This window comes from Hyla sarda (genome assembly GCF_029499605.1).
Source record: "Hyla sarda isolate aHylSar1 chromosome 1 unlocalized genomic scaffold, aHylSar1.hap1 SUPER_1_unloc_10, whole genome shotgun sequence".
Classification (NCBI taxonomy): Eukaryota; Metazoa; Chordata; class Amphibia; order Anura; family Hylidae; genus Hyla; species Hyla sarda.
This window is the reverse complement of record NW_026607571.1, coordinates 126,932-144,521: the sequence shown is the minus strand read 5'-3', so window position 1 is coordinate 144,521 and position 17,590 is coordinate 126,932. Positions and strand designations below refer to the sequence as shown.

The 17,590-nt window shown below is 46.9% G+C and overlaps 1 protein-coding gene across 1 annotated transcript in view; it reads right to left on the bottom strand.

The window, feature by feature from the left end:
* LOC130297932 (oocyte zinc finger protein XlCOF8.4-like) overlaps positions 1 to 17,590 on the bottom strand; it is a 170,748-nt gene that overhangs the window by 36,694 nt on the left and 116,464 nt on the right. The window contains 7 exon segments of the mRNA XM_056550779.1: positions 5,202 to 5,473; positions 5,475 to 6,579; positions 7,286 to 7,409; positions 7,528 to 7,619; positions 11,438 to 11,561; positions 11,672 to 11,763; positions 11,861 to 11,987. Of these exon segments, the coding sequence (XP_056406754.1) occupies positions 5,202 to 5,473; positions 5,475 to 6,579; positions 7,286 to 7,409; positions 7,528 to 7,619; positions 11,438 to 11,561; positions 11,672 to 11,763; positions 11,861 to 11,987 (1,936 nt within the window).

Below are 17,590 nucleotides of genomic sequence, written 5' to 3'. Positions count from 1 at the left end.
CTACGTCTACCCCCACCACTCCGCCCTATCAAAAACTGCAATCAGTTATTATGAAATATATATGGAACAATAGGAAACCAAGAATTAAAGCAATGTCTCTGTTCCCACCATTAAAAAAGGGAGGTGTTACGACACTCCCCGACAGGTAGAGGAAGCCGCTGCTTGGAATGATCCCCTTCTCCAGGAACGCAGGTTGGTTCCAGCCGACGGTCCAACTCACGACCGGAGAATACAAACGCAGCCGCTCCCGATCAGCAAATCAGTCGAACTCCTTCCATAGCTAGAAACATTTCCATCCTGGGATGTGTAGCTGGCCTTCTGGGTGATGGGATTCGTGCCGCCGTTTGCCTCCAATTGCTACGACACTCCCCGACAGGTAGAGGAAGCCGCTGCTTCGAATGATCCCCTTCTCCAGGAACGCAGGTTGGTTCCAGCCGACCGTCCAACTCCCGACCGGAGGATACGATAGCGGCCGCTCCCGATCAGCAAATCAGTCGAACTCCTTCCATAGCTAGAAATAACAAAATCGCTGTCCCAATAGTAATACCCCCGACAAACAAAACCAGCTCCGTCTTGAGGGTCAAACAGGAATGAATTTAATGGGGCTACCTGCCTGGTATTTATGCAGGTCTCCACCAGGTGGACACTCCCCTAGGGGACCTGATGGAAGACTGTAAAACATAGTGGACAGTGGCCAATCGCAGTGGCTTCAACATAAGCCCTTCCCACTTTACCCATACCTCCCTCCTCTCAACTCAGACAACTGGGAAGAAATCCAATTATCTCCCAGGACGAAGAAATCCAATTATCTCCCAGGACGAAGAAATCCAATTATCTCCCAGGACAGAGACAATCGCCATCCCAGAACACAACAAGAAAACACACTGAAACATATAAAGGACGAAATAGAAGGCGGGTGGCAGCTTCCAGCGGTGTTTGGTAGATAAAGGGTCCGTTTTTAGTTCCATAGGATTTGTACCGAATGCTGCTGATTTTTCCTCGGGTCCCAAAAACGTCCGCCGCCTCGTGGTCGGCGAAAGACCACCACCCGTACGAATGGAATGGAGAGGTGTCTGCAGTTATCCACAACGTTCTAATTGGGGCCAAGAGGGTAACCAGCAGATGGATCCGTCACAGGAGGCATTGGGTGCCCCTCCATTGTTCAATATTACAGAGCAGTAGTGCTGAATCAACTCAGATCGTTGTGGATTCAAGACGATACCAAACTTTGGGTGTCGATTGAGACCTCTCTCTTGAAAAATTTTCCGATTAAAAATATTTTGTTATTTACTTTATATTTAATACTGCGATTTCCAGTTCCCATCCAACGATAAAAGCGATATTTCACTTGTGGCACTCCTATACCTGCCCTAATAACCTTTGCCACATTAATCTTCCTTTATTACCCATCTGTATAATGGAGGCTTCCATTTCTGACCTCCGTATCTCTCATGGGTCTGACGGGGGTATTTTTGTGCTGTCTGACTTTTGGGACGGCAAGACTTGTCTGGCTTTTGAGGAGTTACACACTAGGTAACGTATTTTTTGCCGTATAAGATGCACTTTTTCTTCCCCAAAACTGGGAGGGGGAAAGTTGGTGCGTCTTATACGGCGAATACCTGCGGCCTCAACGGCTGGGACCCGCCGCTAATACAGGACATCACCCATTGCTGTGATGCCCTGTATTAACCCTTCAGATGCAGCGATCAAAGCTGACCGCCGCGTCTGAAGCGAAAATAACACTAACCCAGCTGCTCAGTCGGGCTGTTCGGGACCGCCGCGGTGAAATCACGGCGTCCCGAACAGCTTACAGGACACCGGGAGGGACCTTACCTGCCTCCTCGGTGTCTGCTCCGTGCAAGGATCCCCTGCATGGCCGACGCTCTCCTTCGTCGTCATCACGTCGTCGCGCACGCCGTCCCGTCATCCAATAGGAGCGCCGTGTGTAGCGACGTGATGACTGAGAGCGTGGATCCCGGGGAAGAAGACGTCTGGACCGTCGGGGAAACCCCGGGGACGTGGCGACAGCGATGGAGGGCGACATCCAGGGCAGCGGTGACGGGTCCGGAGCGGTGGGGACACGTGAGTATTACCTCCTATACCAGTGGTCTTCAACCTGCAGACCCCCAGGGAGTTGTAATTTTGCAACATCTGGAGGTCCGCAGGTTGAAGATCACTGTTGGGTTCAGAATCTTTTTTTTCTAGATTTTGGACCTTTAAAATAGGTCTATAAGTAACTAAGACTTTTACTAGTACCTCCAAGTCCGCCATGCCCTTGATTCCTTAAAATGTAAACACACTGGTATTAGTTCTGAGTTGATGAACTGGCTTTCCCGATTTTCCCCCTTAAACAAAGGAATCACTTGGAGCTATAATGCGTTCCTGGTAGCTTCTTCCTCCTCTGCTCCTAACCACCATGTATCTAAGTGAGAACTTGAACTCCAAATTAATTTTACGGACCACCAATGGGACCAAGCTCATTCAGTAGTTGGCAAACTCACTAAATGCGTCAGTCACGTAAAAACCTCAAAGAACCTTTTCTTCCACTGGTTCCTCACCCCTTCCAGGTTGGCTCATTTCTCTGACTAACCTGACAAATGCTGGCGTTGCCCTGACACTGGTACATTCCTTCATATTTGGTGGGAATGCCCTAAAGAATACTCTCCTTTTGGAGAAAACTAGGCAGATTACTTTCACATTTATGTGGATTCCCAATAATCCTTAAAGGGGTACTCCGGCGTTTAGACATCTTATCCCCTATCCAAATAAGATGCCAGGGATTCCCATGATCTTGCACGCAGCACCCCCTTACATGTTCGCTCCGGGTCTGATTACTGGCGATCACGGAGACGGAGCATTGTGATGTCACGGCTCCGCCCCCGTTTGACTTCACGCTCCGCCCCCTCAATGCAAGCTTATGGGAGGGGGCGTAACAGCTGTCAGCTGATGACTGCCGATCACGAGGCCGGAGCATTGTGACGTCACTGCTCCGCCCCCGCGTGACGTCACCCCCCTCGCCCCCGCTTTGCAAGTCTATGGGAGGGGGCGTGACGGCCGTCACGCCCCCTCCCATAGACTTGCATAGCAGGGGCGGGGGGGGTGACGTCACACAGGGGGCGGAGCTGTGACGTCACAATGCTCCGTCCCCGTGATCGCCACTCATCAGACCTGGAGCGAACATGCTCCGGGGACTAATTCTAATGGGGTGCTGTGTGAAAGATCACAGGGGTCCCTAACGGCGGGCCCCCCCGCAATCAGGTATCTTATCCCCCTATCCTTTGGATAGAGGATAAGAGGTCTTAGCGCCGGAGTACCCCTTTAACCCCACTCTAGCCCTACTAAGTATAGATCTGCACGTCTATTCTCACTTCCATAAAACCATTATTATGCATTCTCCGATTGCAGCCAGACATATTATAAACTAAAAATTGGAGATATGAAAGGGTGCCATCGATCACTTAAATTAAGAGGGAGATTAAAGGGGTATTCCAGGATTTTTTTTTATTTGACTATGCTACAGGGGCTGTAAAGTTAGTGTAGACCATAATATAGTGTCTGTACCTGTGTGCGACGGTTTTCTCACAATTCTTCTGTGATTTTCACCCCAATATGTATTTTTAACAGCATACAAAATGACTGTTGTCTCAGATTTTTCCCAGGTTGCAATGTGGCCGAGACATTACATCACTAGTCAGCTGATGACAGGGAGCCTGTCTGCTTCAATGGGTGGAGCAATCACTTGGAGGGAGAGAGATCAATCTGCAACTAATGCAACAGCTGTAGGCACCCTGATTGAAAACCACAGGTCTTTTGTTTCAATGGGTGGGCTGGCTGATGTGTGAGAGGGAGGAAAATGGCATTGTGGGATTTTTAGTAAAAAAAAAAAAAGTGGTGACGGTCCGGAGCGGCTAGGACAGGTGAGTACAACTTCCTCTAACAGTGGTCTTCAACCTGCGGACCTCCAGATGTTGCAAAACTACAACTCCCAGCATGCCCGGACAGCCGTTGGCTGTCCGGGCATGCTGGGTGTTGTAGTTTTGCAACATCTGGAGGTCCGCAGGTTGTAGACCACTGTCCTATACTTTACATTGCACCGATCCCTCAACATACAATGGTTTCAACAAACGATGGTCCATTTGGAACGGATTACCATCGTATATCAACTGGCTCCGGAAAGTTAAACAGATTTGTAAATTACTTCTATTAAAAAAATCTTAATCCTTCCAATAGTTATTAGCTTCTGAAGTTGAGTTGCTGTTTTCTGTCTAACTGCTCTCTGATGACTCACGTCCCGGGAGCTGTGCAGCTCCTATGGGGATATTCTCCCATCATGCACAGCTCCCGGGATGTGACATCATCATTGAGCAGTTAGACAGAAAACCTCAGAAGCTAATAACTATTGGAAGGATTAAGATTTTTTTAATAGAAGTAATTTACAAATCTGTTTAACTTTCCGCCGGAGCCAGTTGATATATTTAAAAAAAAAAAAGTTTTTGCCTGGAATACCCCTTTAACTCACCCTGTTTTACCTTTTGACATAACTATATGTGATCTGTTTTTTTTTTTGTTATAAAAAATTAATAAAAGCAATAACCCCCCCCCCCCCCCCCCCCATCACAGGGACAACCTCTTGTTATGGGGACCGGTTCACACACGGGATTTTACTTATTGGTGACAATACAGAAGTCTCCTGATTAGTGATGAACGGCGTCGGCCATATTTGAATTAACGATATTTCGTGAATATATGGACGAATATTCCTCCTATATTCGCAATTTTCGCATATTCGTTCCCTTTTTTTCCCCCCCCCCAAGTAAAATTCATATTGAAATTCCCAAAATGCGCACGCGCGATTATATATTTCGACTAACTACTTTCCTATTGGTTGCTAGGGATGTTGCTAACCTCTGACAACGGTATTTCCTTCCTTCTCATTGGCCCACAAGCTAAAAGAAGGGGAGGGATCAGTGTCCTCTGATATTCCTGAATTTTCGTATATTCGCCTTCTTTGGACCACAAGCTGGAAGCAGGGAGGGGTGATCACTTTTTATTTACACAACTTTAGCTTCTGCTTAGGTTTCATTATGAAGTTTATTTGAGGGTTAATTCTCACAACAAAACTTAGAAACATCACATTTTACCGTTACCTGAGATCTCAGATTTCCATTCTCCATATTATTATATTTATTATTTCATCTATCAGTCTCCAGGGTGACTTCTCTCATGTCTGGAAAGTTGTAATTTACTTATAAAACATTTCCCACATTCTGAACATGAATATGGCTTCTCTCCTGTGTGAATTCTCTCATGTCCAACAAGGGTTGATTTTTGCGAAAAACATTTCCCACATTCTGAACATGAATATGGCTTCTCTCCTGTGTGAATTACCTCATGTTTTAGAAGATGTGATTTATATGCAAAACATTTCCCACATTCTGAGCATGAATAGGACATCTCTCCTGTGTGAATTCTCATGTACCGAAAGATGTGATATATTTGTAAAGCATTTACCACATTCTGAACATGAATATGGCTTCTCTCCTGTGTGACTTCTCTCATGCTTAATAAGGTTTCTTTTACTTGTAAAAGATTTTCCACATTCTGAACATGAATATGGCTTCTCTCCTGTGTGACTTCTCCCATGTTCAGTAAGTTGTGTTTTATTTATAAAACATTTCCCACATTCTGAACATGAATACGGCTTCTCTCCTGTGTGAATTCTCTGATGTATAACAAGATGTGATTTATGTGCAAAACATGTACCACATTCTGAGCATGAGTATGGTTTCTCTCCCGTATGAATTCTTTCATGTAACACAAGCTCTGACTTACTTATAAAACATTTATCACATATTGAACATGAATATGGCTTCTCTCCTGTGTGATTTCTCTCATGTCTAGAAAGTTGTGATTTACTTATAAATGATTTACCACAATCTAAACATGAATATGGCTTCTCTCCTGTATGACTTCTCTTATGTCTAGAAAGTTGTAATTTACTTATAAAAGAGTTACCACATTCTGAACATGAATATGGCTTCTCTCCTGTGTGAATTCTTTTATGTATTGAAAGATTCACTTTATTTGTAAAACATTTCCCACAGTCTGAACATGAATGTGGCTTTTCTCCTGTATGAATTCTCACATGTTTTGAAAGATTTGATTTTTGTATAAAACATTTCCCACATTCTGGACATGAATATGGCTTCTCTCCCGTGTGAATTCTCTCATGTTTAACAAGATCTGATTGACTTTTACAGTATTTCCCACATTCTGAACACACATACAGCTTCTTTCCTATATTACTTTTTCTGTGTCTAATAAATTCTGATCTTTTTGTAAATTGTTTCCCACATTCCTCACAATATAAACCTTTCCCATGATCTGTCCTTGTGGTAACAATGTGTGGTTGGTCAGGAGAAGGTTCCTCATGATCAGGTGGATTATTATAGGATAGATCTGGATGGACATTAGGGGTAAGGAGGTCTTCTCCTGAGGAGCGCTCCATCATATCTTCATCTTCTCCTTTATCATTCAGGGATAACATGAAGTTTCCCTCAGAATTCTTACTGGGATTTTCTGTTGGGATAAAAATGGATTATGGGAAATGTATAAAATATTATTAGGTTGGAAACACACATGAAGTTTTGCTGCAGTTTTTGATGGTCACCTGACCCCAGAAGAGAATACCTAGTGACTTCTTTTCTGGGCATGCTCTGTGACCTGTGTAGAGGTCATTGTACAGGGAGGAGGAGGTAACATTGGCCCCGAATTCTTATCACTAGTCCAACTTCTATATCCAGAACTGAGAACTAGAGTTAGGCGCAATTTAGATGTCTCCCCTCCCCCAACAATTACACCCCCTACACTACAGGACTGTTCACACCTGACAGGAAGGGCTCATCCATTCATACTGCTTGTGCCCAATTATACCCCCCCCCCCCCCCCCCCCCAGCACGGGGCCACAGAGATCTGGATCCATCTGATCAGGTGATATTTCTTCAGAGATAATTATCCATAATTACATACCTGGGACAACACCTCCTGGAATTATTACATACCCGGGACAACACCTCCTGGAATTATTACATACCCGGGACAACACCTCCTGGAATTATTACATAGCTGGGAAAACACCTCCTGGAATTGTTACATACCTGGGACAACACCTCCTGGAAATATTACATACCTGGGACAACACCTCCTGGAATTATTACATACCTGGGACAACACCTCCTGGAATTATTACATACCTGGGACAACACCTCCTGGAATTATTACATACCTGGGGTAACACCTCCTGGAATTTCCTCCTTCACTTCCCTCATACACTGCTGATCGGACCAACAATCCGTCTCCTCTTCTGGTTCATCTTTAACCTCAACTTTAATATTAATCTGATCTTCAACCTGAACGAACAAGAAAAAAAAAAATGTTAAAAAGAACTTTAGTTCGCTCCCTTTCTGGTCATATTATGGGGAGACTATAAGGACCCCCCTATAGAGATATAGGATCAGCCTCATCTACCTGACGCTTCTCTGGGACATTTCCCTCTGGACAGTCCTGGGAATACAGAGGGCGGGGACACCTCTCGAGTGGATTTCTATCAATGACTCCATCTGTAGGGAACACACAGGGAATGAATACATCAGCTCCTGTATATCCATCTATATATATCATACACTTCTCACCTCTAGGTTATTTATCAGGCCTCAATAACAATGTTCTGCCCCTCCCCCACTTTCTGATAAAACATCAGATAATCCAGTCAGACCCGCAGTGAAATCCCAGGCCCGGAGCTGCTGGTCCCTACAGAGACTCGGCTGTCACTCCTTCCTCAGGGGAATCCATTGTCAGCAGGGGGAGGAGACACAGACATTTCGGTAATAAATGGGTCATCTGGGGTAGAAATCTGGTCTCTGATCCCTTATTACAGGATTCTATGTGTCAGTGATTCCCAATCGGGGTGCCGGGGGATTTTGCTGTCACTTATTTATTTTTTAATTTTTATTTCCCGCCGGCCTGCGCGACTGTGACGGCGCCTCAGGGGGGAAGGGAAGCCTGCATGGACTTTACGCATGCGCGACACTGCGCCGGATTCCCCTGCTTAAGGTACTGTACCCTTTCCACCCCTCTATTACCTCTTCTCAACCCTGTCCACCCCTCCCCCCGTCACCCATGTTCAACCCACTGTCCAGCCCCCAGTCTACCCCCTGTAACCCATGTCCACCCCCTATTCACCCCTCTGACCCCTTGTAACCCCCCCCATCTCCCATATCCAATTTGGCCACCCCCTATCCACCCCTCTCCCATGTCCACCCTCCTGTTCTCCATATTCACCCCTCATTGTTCACCCCTCTGATCACATCCCTGTCACCCATGTACACTCCTCTACACCCCTCTGTCACCCATGCACACTCCTCTACACCCATCTGTCACCCATGTACACTCCTCTGTCACCCATGTACACTCCTCTACACCCCTCTGTCACCCATGCACACTCCTCTACACCCCTCTGTCACCCATGTACACTCCTCTACACCCCTCTGTCACCCATGCACACTCCTCTACACCCCTCTGTCACCCATGTACACTCCTCTACACCCCTCTGTCACCCATGTACACTCCTCTACACCCCTCTGTCACCCATGTACACTCCTCTACACCCCTCTGTCACCCATGTACACCCCTCTGTCACCCATATACACTCCTCTACTCCCCTCTGCCACCCATGTACACTCCTCTACTCCCCTCTGCCACCCATGTACACTCCTCTACACCCATGTACACTCCCCTACACCCCTCTGTCACCCATGTACACTCCTCTACTCCCCTCTGCCACCCATATACCCTCCTCTACCCCCTCTGTCACCCGTGTACACTCCTCTACCCCCTCCGTCACCCGTGTACACTCCTCTACACCCCTCCGTCACCCGTGTACACTCCTCTACACCCCTCCGTCACCCGTGTACACTCCTCTACACCCCTCCGTCACCCGTGTACACTCCTCTACACCCCTCTGTCACCCATGTACACTCCTCTACACCCCTCCGTCACCCGTGTACACTCCTCTACACCCCTCCGTCACCCGTGTACACTCCTCTACACCCCTCTGTCACCCATGCACACTCCTCTACACCCCCCTGTCACCCGTGTACACTCCTCTACACCCCTCCGTCACTCATGTACACTCCTCTACACCCCTCCGTCACCCGTGTACACTCCTCTACACCCCTCCGTCACTCATGTACACTCCTCTACACCCCTCCGTCACTCATGTACACTCCTCCGTCACTCATGTAAACTCCTCTACACCCCTCCGTCACCCAAGTACATACCTCTAAACCCATGTACACTCCTCTACACCCCTCTGTCACCCATGTACACTCCTCTACACCCCTCTGTCACCCATGTACACTCCTCTACACCCCTTTGTCACCCATGTACACCCCTCTACACCCCTCTGTCATCCATGTACACTCCTCTACACCCCTCTGTCACCCATGTACACTCCTCTACACCCCTTTGTCACCCATGTACACCCCTCTGACACCCATGTACACTGCTCTACACCCCTCTGACACCTTTCTACACTCCTGTTACCCCTTTACACCCCTGTATTCCTCTTCATGCTGGAATGTGGTGGATGCAGGTAAAGTGCGGAGCCTAATAGGTTTGTTTTGCAGGTTTAACACAGTGAAGAATTGTGGCTGGAAGAAATAGTCATGATGGCCCGAACCAGATGGAGAAGAAAAGGGAACGATGCTACACTCTGATCTACATTATATAATTTATTTTTATTTTTTTGCTCTTCAGTTGGGGTGCCCTGCAAAAAAACAATTTTCTGAGGGGCACCCCGAGTCGAAAAAGATATGGCAATATGGCAGCCGGCCTGTCCACACAATTCTACACTACAGAGACGTCAGTGCGATAGATTTCCCATCATTACCTGTGTTTGGTTTTGGGGTCTGTATAATTATTGAGGTACATATTGTGAATATAATACCATATACGGGGCATTTTATGACTGTTCTGTGATGTGATCCAGGTCTATTACCCCGAGTTGTTTACACAATATCTTCTATTTTATGGAGTTTTTGGAGTTAATAGGTCTCAAATGAAAGCACAAAAATCACAAAACTGTGAATAATCTTGCGTCTGGTTTTGCTGAGCGGAATGTGAGGGGAATATCAGATATTCTGCGGTGTGAACATGGCCTTAAAGGAAGCACTGGGTGATCTTCTCCATGTAATCCGCCCTTTTATCTCTTGTCTGATAGTGATTTGCTGTTCTAGCTGATGATTCTGGGGGTAGAGTCCTGACGGATCTGTCTGGACCCGATCTCTCTTCTCTCTCTTTACACCAGACTCTTCTTTATCCTCCATTCCCTTCTTCCCTCAGTTTTGGTTACTTTTTGTCCTCCCTCTTGGCCGGGTTCACCCTTCTGCTGTATACATAACCTGGACAAGGTCATCTCCTATGTGATCGTCATTTATCAATCTATATAGAATGTAAAGGGTTAACAGCAGACTCCAAACTATGATCTGACAACACAATATAATACGGGGCCCTGACTAGACCCCACGTCCATGGCGGACATTACTACAAACCATCTCATACAATCAGCGTCAGATTCATCTCAGAGGACAATGACCCCCATCATTCCTGTACATGATCCTCCTAATGTTTTATCCTAGAACATTCCCCGGCCGTCACATGATCACATGACACACTCCCTACAGGACTTTATTCTTCTGTGGTTTATAGTTTCTTCTCCATAAAGAAAATGTGTCGCCTACAATGCTCTGTGCAGAGGTCATTCTACAGGGAGGGGGAGGCTGAGCTCCTATTGTCATCTCTATCTACAGGGAGGGGGAGGCTGAGATCCTATTGTCTTCTATATATACAGGGAGAGGGAGGCTGAGCTCCTATTGTGTTCTCCATATAAAGGGAGAAGGATACCGAGGTCCTATTGTCTTCTCTACCTATTGGGGTCATCTCTCACAGTAATAATGTACAGATCCCTTTCCAGCAGTCTCCTCCTTATCATCAAGGACAGAACAGGAATTCTCTGCTTAGTGTTAGGCCTAAAAACTGCAAGATTTCTGGATTATTTTATAATAATGATAATAAATCCATTATTACATACCTGGGACAACACCTCCTGGAATTATTACATACCTGGGACAACACCTCCTGGAATTATTACATACCTGGGACAACACCTCCTGGAATTATTACATACCTGGGGTAACACCTCCTGGAATTATTACACACCTGGGACAACACCTCCTGGAATAATTACATACCTGGGGTAACACCTCCTGGAATTATTACATACCTGGGATAACACCTCCTGGAATTATTACATACCTGGGGTAACACCTCCTGGAATTATTAGATACCTGGGACAACACCTCCTGGAATAATTACACACCTGGGGTAACACCTCCTGGAATTTCCTCCTTCACTTCCCTGGTACAAGGGTGATTGGCGCAGAAACCCGTCTCCTCTTCTGGTTCATCTTTAACCTCAACCTTAATATTAATCTGATCTTCAACCTGAACAAACAAAATAATTTTTTTTTTACTTTAGTTCGGTCCCTTTATGGTCATATTATGGGGAGACTATAAGGACCCCCCTATAGAGATATAGGATCGGCCTCATCTACCTGATGGTTCTCTGGGACATTTCCCTCTGGACAGTCCTGGGAATACAGAGGGCGGGGACACCTCTCGGGTGGATTTCTATCAATGACTCCATCTGTAGGGAACACACAGGGAATGAATACATCAGTGCTGGATAGATTTCTATGTTACTAGGTAGTGAGAGTGATATCTATATATATGTCTCCTCTTACCTTGTGATGTGAGGGGCCGGTGATCCTCCATCATGACTATGTCCTGGTACAGATCCTTGTGTCCTCCAACTCCTCCACTGAATAATAGACAGCGATGTCCTAATGGGGTCAGTTCTGGAGACCTCACCTACAAAAAGACATCGATAACATGGAGCGGCGCCAAAGATGGGGGACAACAATGGCGGAAATGTAGATGGGGGGGGACAACAATGGTGGAAATGTAGGGGGGGGGGACAACAATGGTGGAAATGTAGATGGGGGGACAACAATGGTGGAAATGTAGATGGGGACCAACAATGGTGAAAATGTAGATGGGGGGGGGACAACAATGGTGGAAATGTAGATGGGGACAACAATGGTGGAAATGTAGATGGGGACAACAATGGTGGAAATGTAGATGGGGGGACAACAATGGTGGAAATGTAGATGGGGGGACAACAATGGTGGAAATGTAGATGGGGGACAACAATGGTGGAAATGTAGATGGGGGACAACAATGGTGGAAATGTAGATGGGGGGACAACAATGGTGGAAATGTAGATGGGGGGACAACAATGGTGGAAATGTAGATGGGGGGGGACAACAATGGTGGAAATGTAGATGGGGGGGACAACAATGGTGGAAATGTAGATGGGGGACAACAATGGTGGAAATGTAGATGGGGGGACAACAATGGTGGAAATGTAGATGGGGGGACAACAATGGTGGAAATGTAGATGGGGGGACAACAATGGTGGAAATGTAGATGGGGGGACAACAATGGTGGAAATGTAGATGGGGGGACAACAATGGTGGAAATGTAGATGGGGGACAACAATGGTGGAAATGTAGATGGGGGACAACAATGGTGGAAATGTAGATGGGGGGACAACAATGGTGGAAATGTAGATGGGGGGACAACAATGGTGGAAATGTAGATGGGGGGACAACAATGGTGGAAATGTAGATGGCGGGACAACAATGGTGGAAATGTAGATGGGGGGACAACAATGGTGGAAATGTAGATGGGGGACAACAATGGTGGAAATGTATATGGGGGGGACAACAATGGTGGAAATGTATATGGGGGGGACAACAATGGTGGAAATGTAGATGGGGGACAACAATGGTGGAAATGTAGATGGGGGACAACAATGGTGGAAATGTAGATGGGGGACAACAATGGTGGAAATGTAGATGGGGGACAACAATGGTGGAAATGTAGATGGGGGACAACAATGGTGGAAATGTAGATGTGGGACAACAATGGTGGAAATGTAGATGGGGGACAACAATGGTGGAAATGTAGATGGGGGGACAACAATGGTGGAAATGTAGATGGGGGACAACAATGGTGGAAATGTAGATGGAGGGACAACAATGGTGGAAATGTAGATGGGGACAACAATGGTGGAAATGTAGATGGGGGGACAACAATGGTGGAAATGTAGATGGGGGGACAACAATGGTGGAAATGTAGATGGGGGGACAACAATGGTGGAAATGTAGATGGGGGACAACAATGGTGGAAATGTAGATGGGGGACAACAATGGTGGAAATGTAGATGGGGACAACAATGGTGGAAATGTAGATGGGGACAACAATGGTGGAAATGTAGATGGGGGACAACAATGGTGGAAATGTAGATGGGGGACAACAATGGTGGAAATGTAGATGGGGACAACAATGGTGGAAATGTAGATGGGGACAACAATGGTGGAAATGTAGATGGGGACAACAATGGTGAAAGGTCTAAAGAACAAAACTCATCAGGGAAGACATAAAGAATAGAGATGAGATAATCTCCAGTAGATGTGACCTGAACCTGTCCCGGGCAGCGCTGCCCATTATCCCCCAGAATATTTTAGCTATTGAACCCCTCCCCCACGTGATTTGGATGAATAAGAATAATAAGTGAATGGAGGACACAATAAAGAGCTTTGTAGGCAGATAACATTATAAATTAGGGTGGATTCACACTAGGGATCGACCGATTATCGGTATGGCCGATATTAATCGGCCGATAATCACGATTTTGGGCATTATCGGTATCGGCAATTACCTTGCCGATAATGCCCCCCACCGCACCGCGATTGCCCCCCCCCCCGACCCGCCCCACCGCGTCGCACCCCCCCCACCGCACCGCCCCCGCCCCATTGCTTCCCCCCATCCCCGGTTTTATAATTACCTGTTCCCGGGGCCCACGCTTCTTCTTGCTCCTGCTGCGTCCTGCGTTACGCTGTGCGCAGTGACGTGCGCGACGTGACGTCAGTGCGCACAGTTGACAGTTCAGGAGGACGCCACCGGAGCCAGATGTAGAGTGGACCCCGGGAACAGGTAATTATAAAACCGGGGATGGGGGAGGCAATGGGGCCGGGCAGGGGTGGTGCGGCGGGTCGGGGGGGCAAAAACCATCCGCTCCCGTATCCCAGCCGGATTCAGCACCTGTACACTACAAACGTAGTGTAACAACACCTTTACTAGAAGGTCGGTGTAAATCTGAGAACAGAAGAACCAAGAGAAGACGACAGGACAACAAAGGAGGAGGAATAGTGATATCAGGGGAGGAGGAGGAGGAGGAATAGTGATATCAGGGGAGGAGGAGGAGGAGGAATAGTGATAACAGGGGAGGAATAGTGATATCAGGAGAGGAAGAGTAGGAATAGTGATATCAGGGGAGGAGGAGGAGGAGGAATAGTGATATCAGGGGAAGAGAAGGAGGAGGAATAGTGATATCAGGAGAGGAGGAGGAGGAATAGTGATATCAGGGGAGGAGGAGGAGGAATAGTGATATCAGGGGAGGAGGAGGAATAGTGATATCAGGAGAAGAAAAGGAGGAATAGTGATATCAGGGGAGGAGGAGGAATAGTGATATCAGGAGAAGGGAAGGAGGAGGAATAGTGATATCAGGAGAGGAGGAGGAGGAATAGTGATATCAGGGGAGGAGGAGGAATAGTGATATCAGGAGAAGAAAAGGAGGAATAGTGATATCAGGGGAGGAGGAGGAATAGTGATATCAGGAGAAGGGAAGGAGGAGGAATAGTGATATCAGAGGAGTAGGAATAGTGATATCAGAGGAGGAGGAGGAGGAATAGTGATATCAGGAGAAGAGAAGGAGGAGGAATAGTGATATCAGTGGAGAAGGAGGAGGAATAGTGATATCAGAGGAGGAGGAGGAGGAATAGTGATATCAGGAGAAGAGAAGGAGGAGGAATAGTGATATCAGGAGAGGAGAAGGAGGAGGAATAGTGATATCAGGAGAGGAGGAGGAGGAGGAATAGTGATATCAGGAGAAGAGGAGGAGGAATAGTGATATCAGGAGAAGAGGAGGAGGAATGGTGATATCAGGAGAAGAGGAGGAGGAATGGTGATATCAGGAGAAGAGGAGGAGGAATGGTGATATCAGGAGAAGAGGAGGAGGAATGGTGATATCAGGAGAAGAGGAGGAGGAATAGTGATATCAGGAGAAGAGGAGGAGGAATAGTGATATCAGGAGAAGAGGAGGAGGAATAGTGATATCAGGAGAAGAGGAGGAGGAATAGTGATATCAGGAGAGGAGGAGGAGGAATAGTGATATCAGGAGAGGAGGAGGAGGAATAGTGATATCAGGAGAGGAGGAGGAGTGATATCAGGAGAAAAAGGAGGATTTGTGATATCAGGAGAGGAGGAGGAGGAATAGTGATATCAGGAGAGGAGGAGGAGGAATAGTGATATCAGGAGAGGAGGAATAGTGATATCAGGAGAGGAGGAATAGTGATATCAGGAGAGGAGGAGGAGGAATAGTGATATCAGGAGAGGAGGGCGAATAGGGATATCAGGGGAGGAGGAGGAGGAATAGTGATATCAGGAGAGGAGGAATTGTGATATCAGGAGAGGAGGAGGGCGAATAGGGATATCAGGGGAGGAGGAGGAGGAATAGTGATATCAGGAGAGGAGGAATAGTGATATCAGGAGAGGAGGAATAGTGATATCAGGAGAGGAGGAGGAATAGTGATATCAGGAGAGGAGGAGGAGGAATAGTGATATCAGGAGAAGAGGAGGAGGAATAGTGATATCAGGAGAGGAGGAGGAATAGTGATATCAGGAGAGGAGGAATAGTGATATCAGGAGAGGAGGAATAGTGATATCAGGAGAGGAGGAATAGTGATATCAGGAGAGGAGGGCGAATAGGGATATCAGGGGAGGAGGAGGAGGAATAGTGATATCAGGAGAGGAGGAATAGTGATATCAGGAGAGGAGGAGGAGGAATTGTGAAATCAGGAGAGGAGGAGGAGGAATAGTGATATCAGGAGAGGAGGAGGAATAGGGATATCAGGAGAGGAGGAGGAATAGTGATATCAGGAGAGGAGGAATAGTGATATCAGGAGAAGAGGAGGAGGAATTGTGATATCAGGAGAGGAGGAGGAGGAATAGTGATATCAGGAGAGGAGGAGTGATATCAGGAGAAAAAGGAGGAATTGTGATATCAGGAGAGGAGGAGGAGGAATAGTGATATCAGGAGAGGAGGAGGAGGAATAGTGATATCAGGAGAGGAGGAGGAGGAATAGTGATATCAGGAGAGGAGGAATAGTGATATCAGGAGAAGAGGAGGAGGAATTGTGATATCAGGAGAGGAGGAGGAGGAATAGTGATATCAGGAGAGGAGGAGGAGGAGGAATAGTGATATCAGGAGAAAAAGGAGGAATTGTGATATCAGGAGAGGAGGAGGAGGAATAGTGATATCAGGAGAGGAGGAGGAGGAATAGTGATATCAGGAGAGGAGGAATAGTGATATCAGGAGAGGAGGAGGAGGAATAGTGATATCAGCAGAGGAGGAGGAGGAATAGTGATATCAGGAGAGGAGGAATAGTGATATCAAGAGAGGAGGGCGAATAGGGATATCAGGGGAGGAGGAGGAGGAATAGTGATATCAGGGGAGGAGGAGGAGGAATAGTGATATCAGGAGAGGAGGAATAGTGATATCAGGAGAGGAGGAGGAGGAATAGTGATATCAGCAGAGGAGGAGGGCGAATAGGGATATCAGGGGAGGAGGAGGAGGAATAGTGATATCAGGAGAGGAGGAATAGTGATATCAGGAGAGGAGGAGGAGGAGGAATAGTGATATCAGGAGAGGAGGAGGAGGAATAGTGATATCAGGAGAGGAGGAGGAGGAATAGTGATATCAGGAGAGGAGGAGGAGGAATAGTGACATCAGGAGAGGAGGAGGAGGAATAGTGACATCAGGAGAGGAGGACGAGGAGGAATAGTGATATCAGGAGAGGAGGAGGAGGAGGAATAGTGATATCAGGAGAGGAGGAGGAGGAATAGTGATATCAGGAGAGGAGGAGGAGGAATAGTGATATCAGGAGAGGAGGCGGAGGAATAGTGATATCAGGAGAGGAGGAGGAATAGTGATATCAGGAGAGGAGGAGGAGGAATAGTGATATCAGGAGAGGAGGAGGAATAGTGATATCAGGAGAAGGGCAGGAGGAGGAATAGTGATATCAGGAGAGGAGGAGGAGGAATAGTGATATCAGGAGAAGAAGAGGAGGAATAGTGATATCAGGAGAAGAGGAGGAGGAGGAATAGTGATATCAGGAGAGGAGGAGGAGGAATAGTGATACCAGGAGAGGAGGAGGAATATTGATATCAGGAGAAGAAGAGGAGGAGCAGGAATAGTGATATCAGGAGAGGAGGAGGAGGAGGAGGAATAGTGATATCAGGGGAGGAGGAGGAGGAGGAATAGTGATATCAGGAGGAGGAGGAGGGGG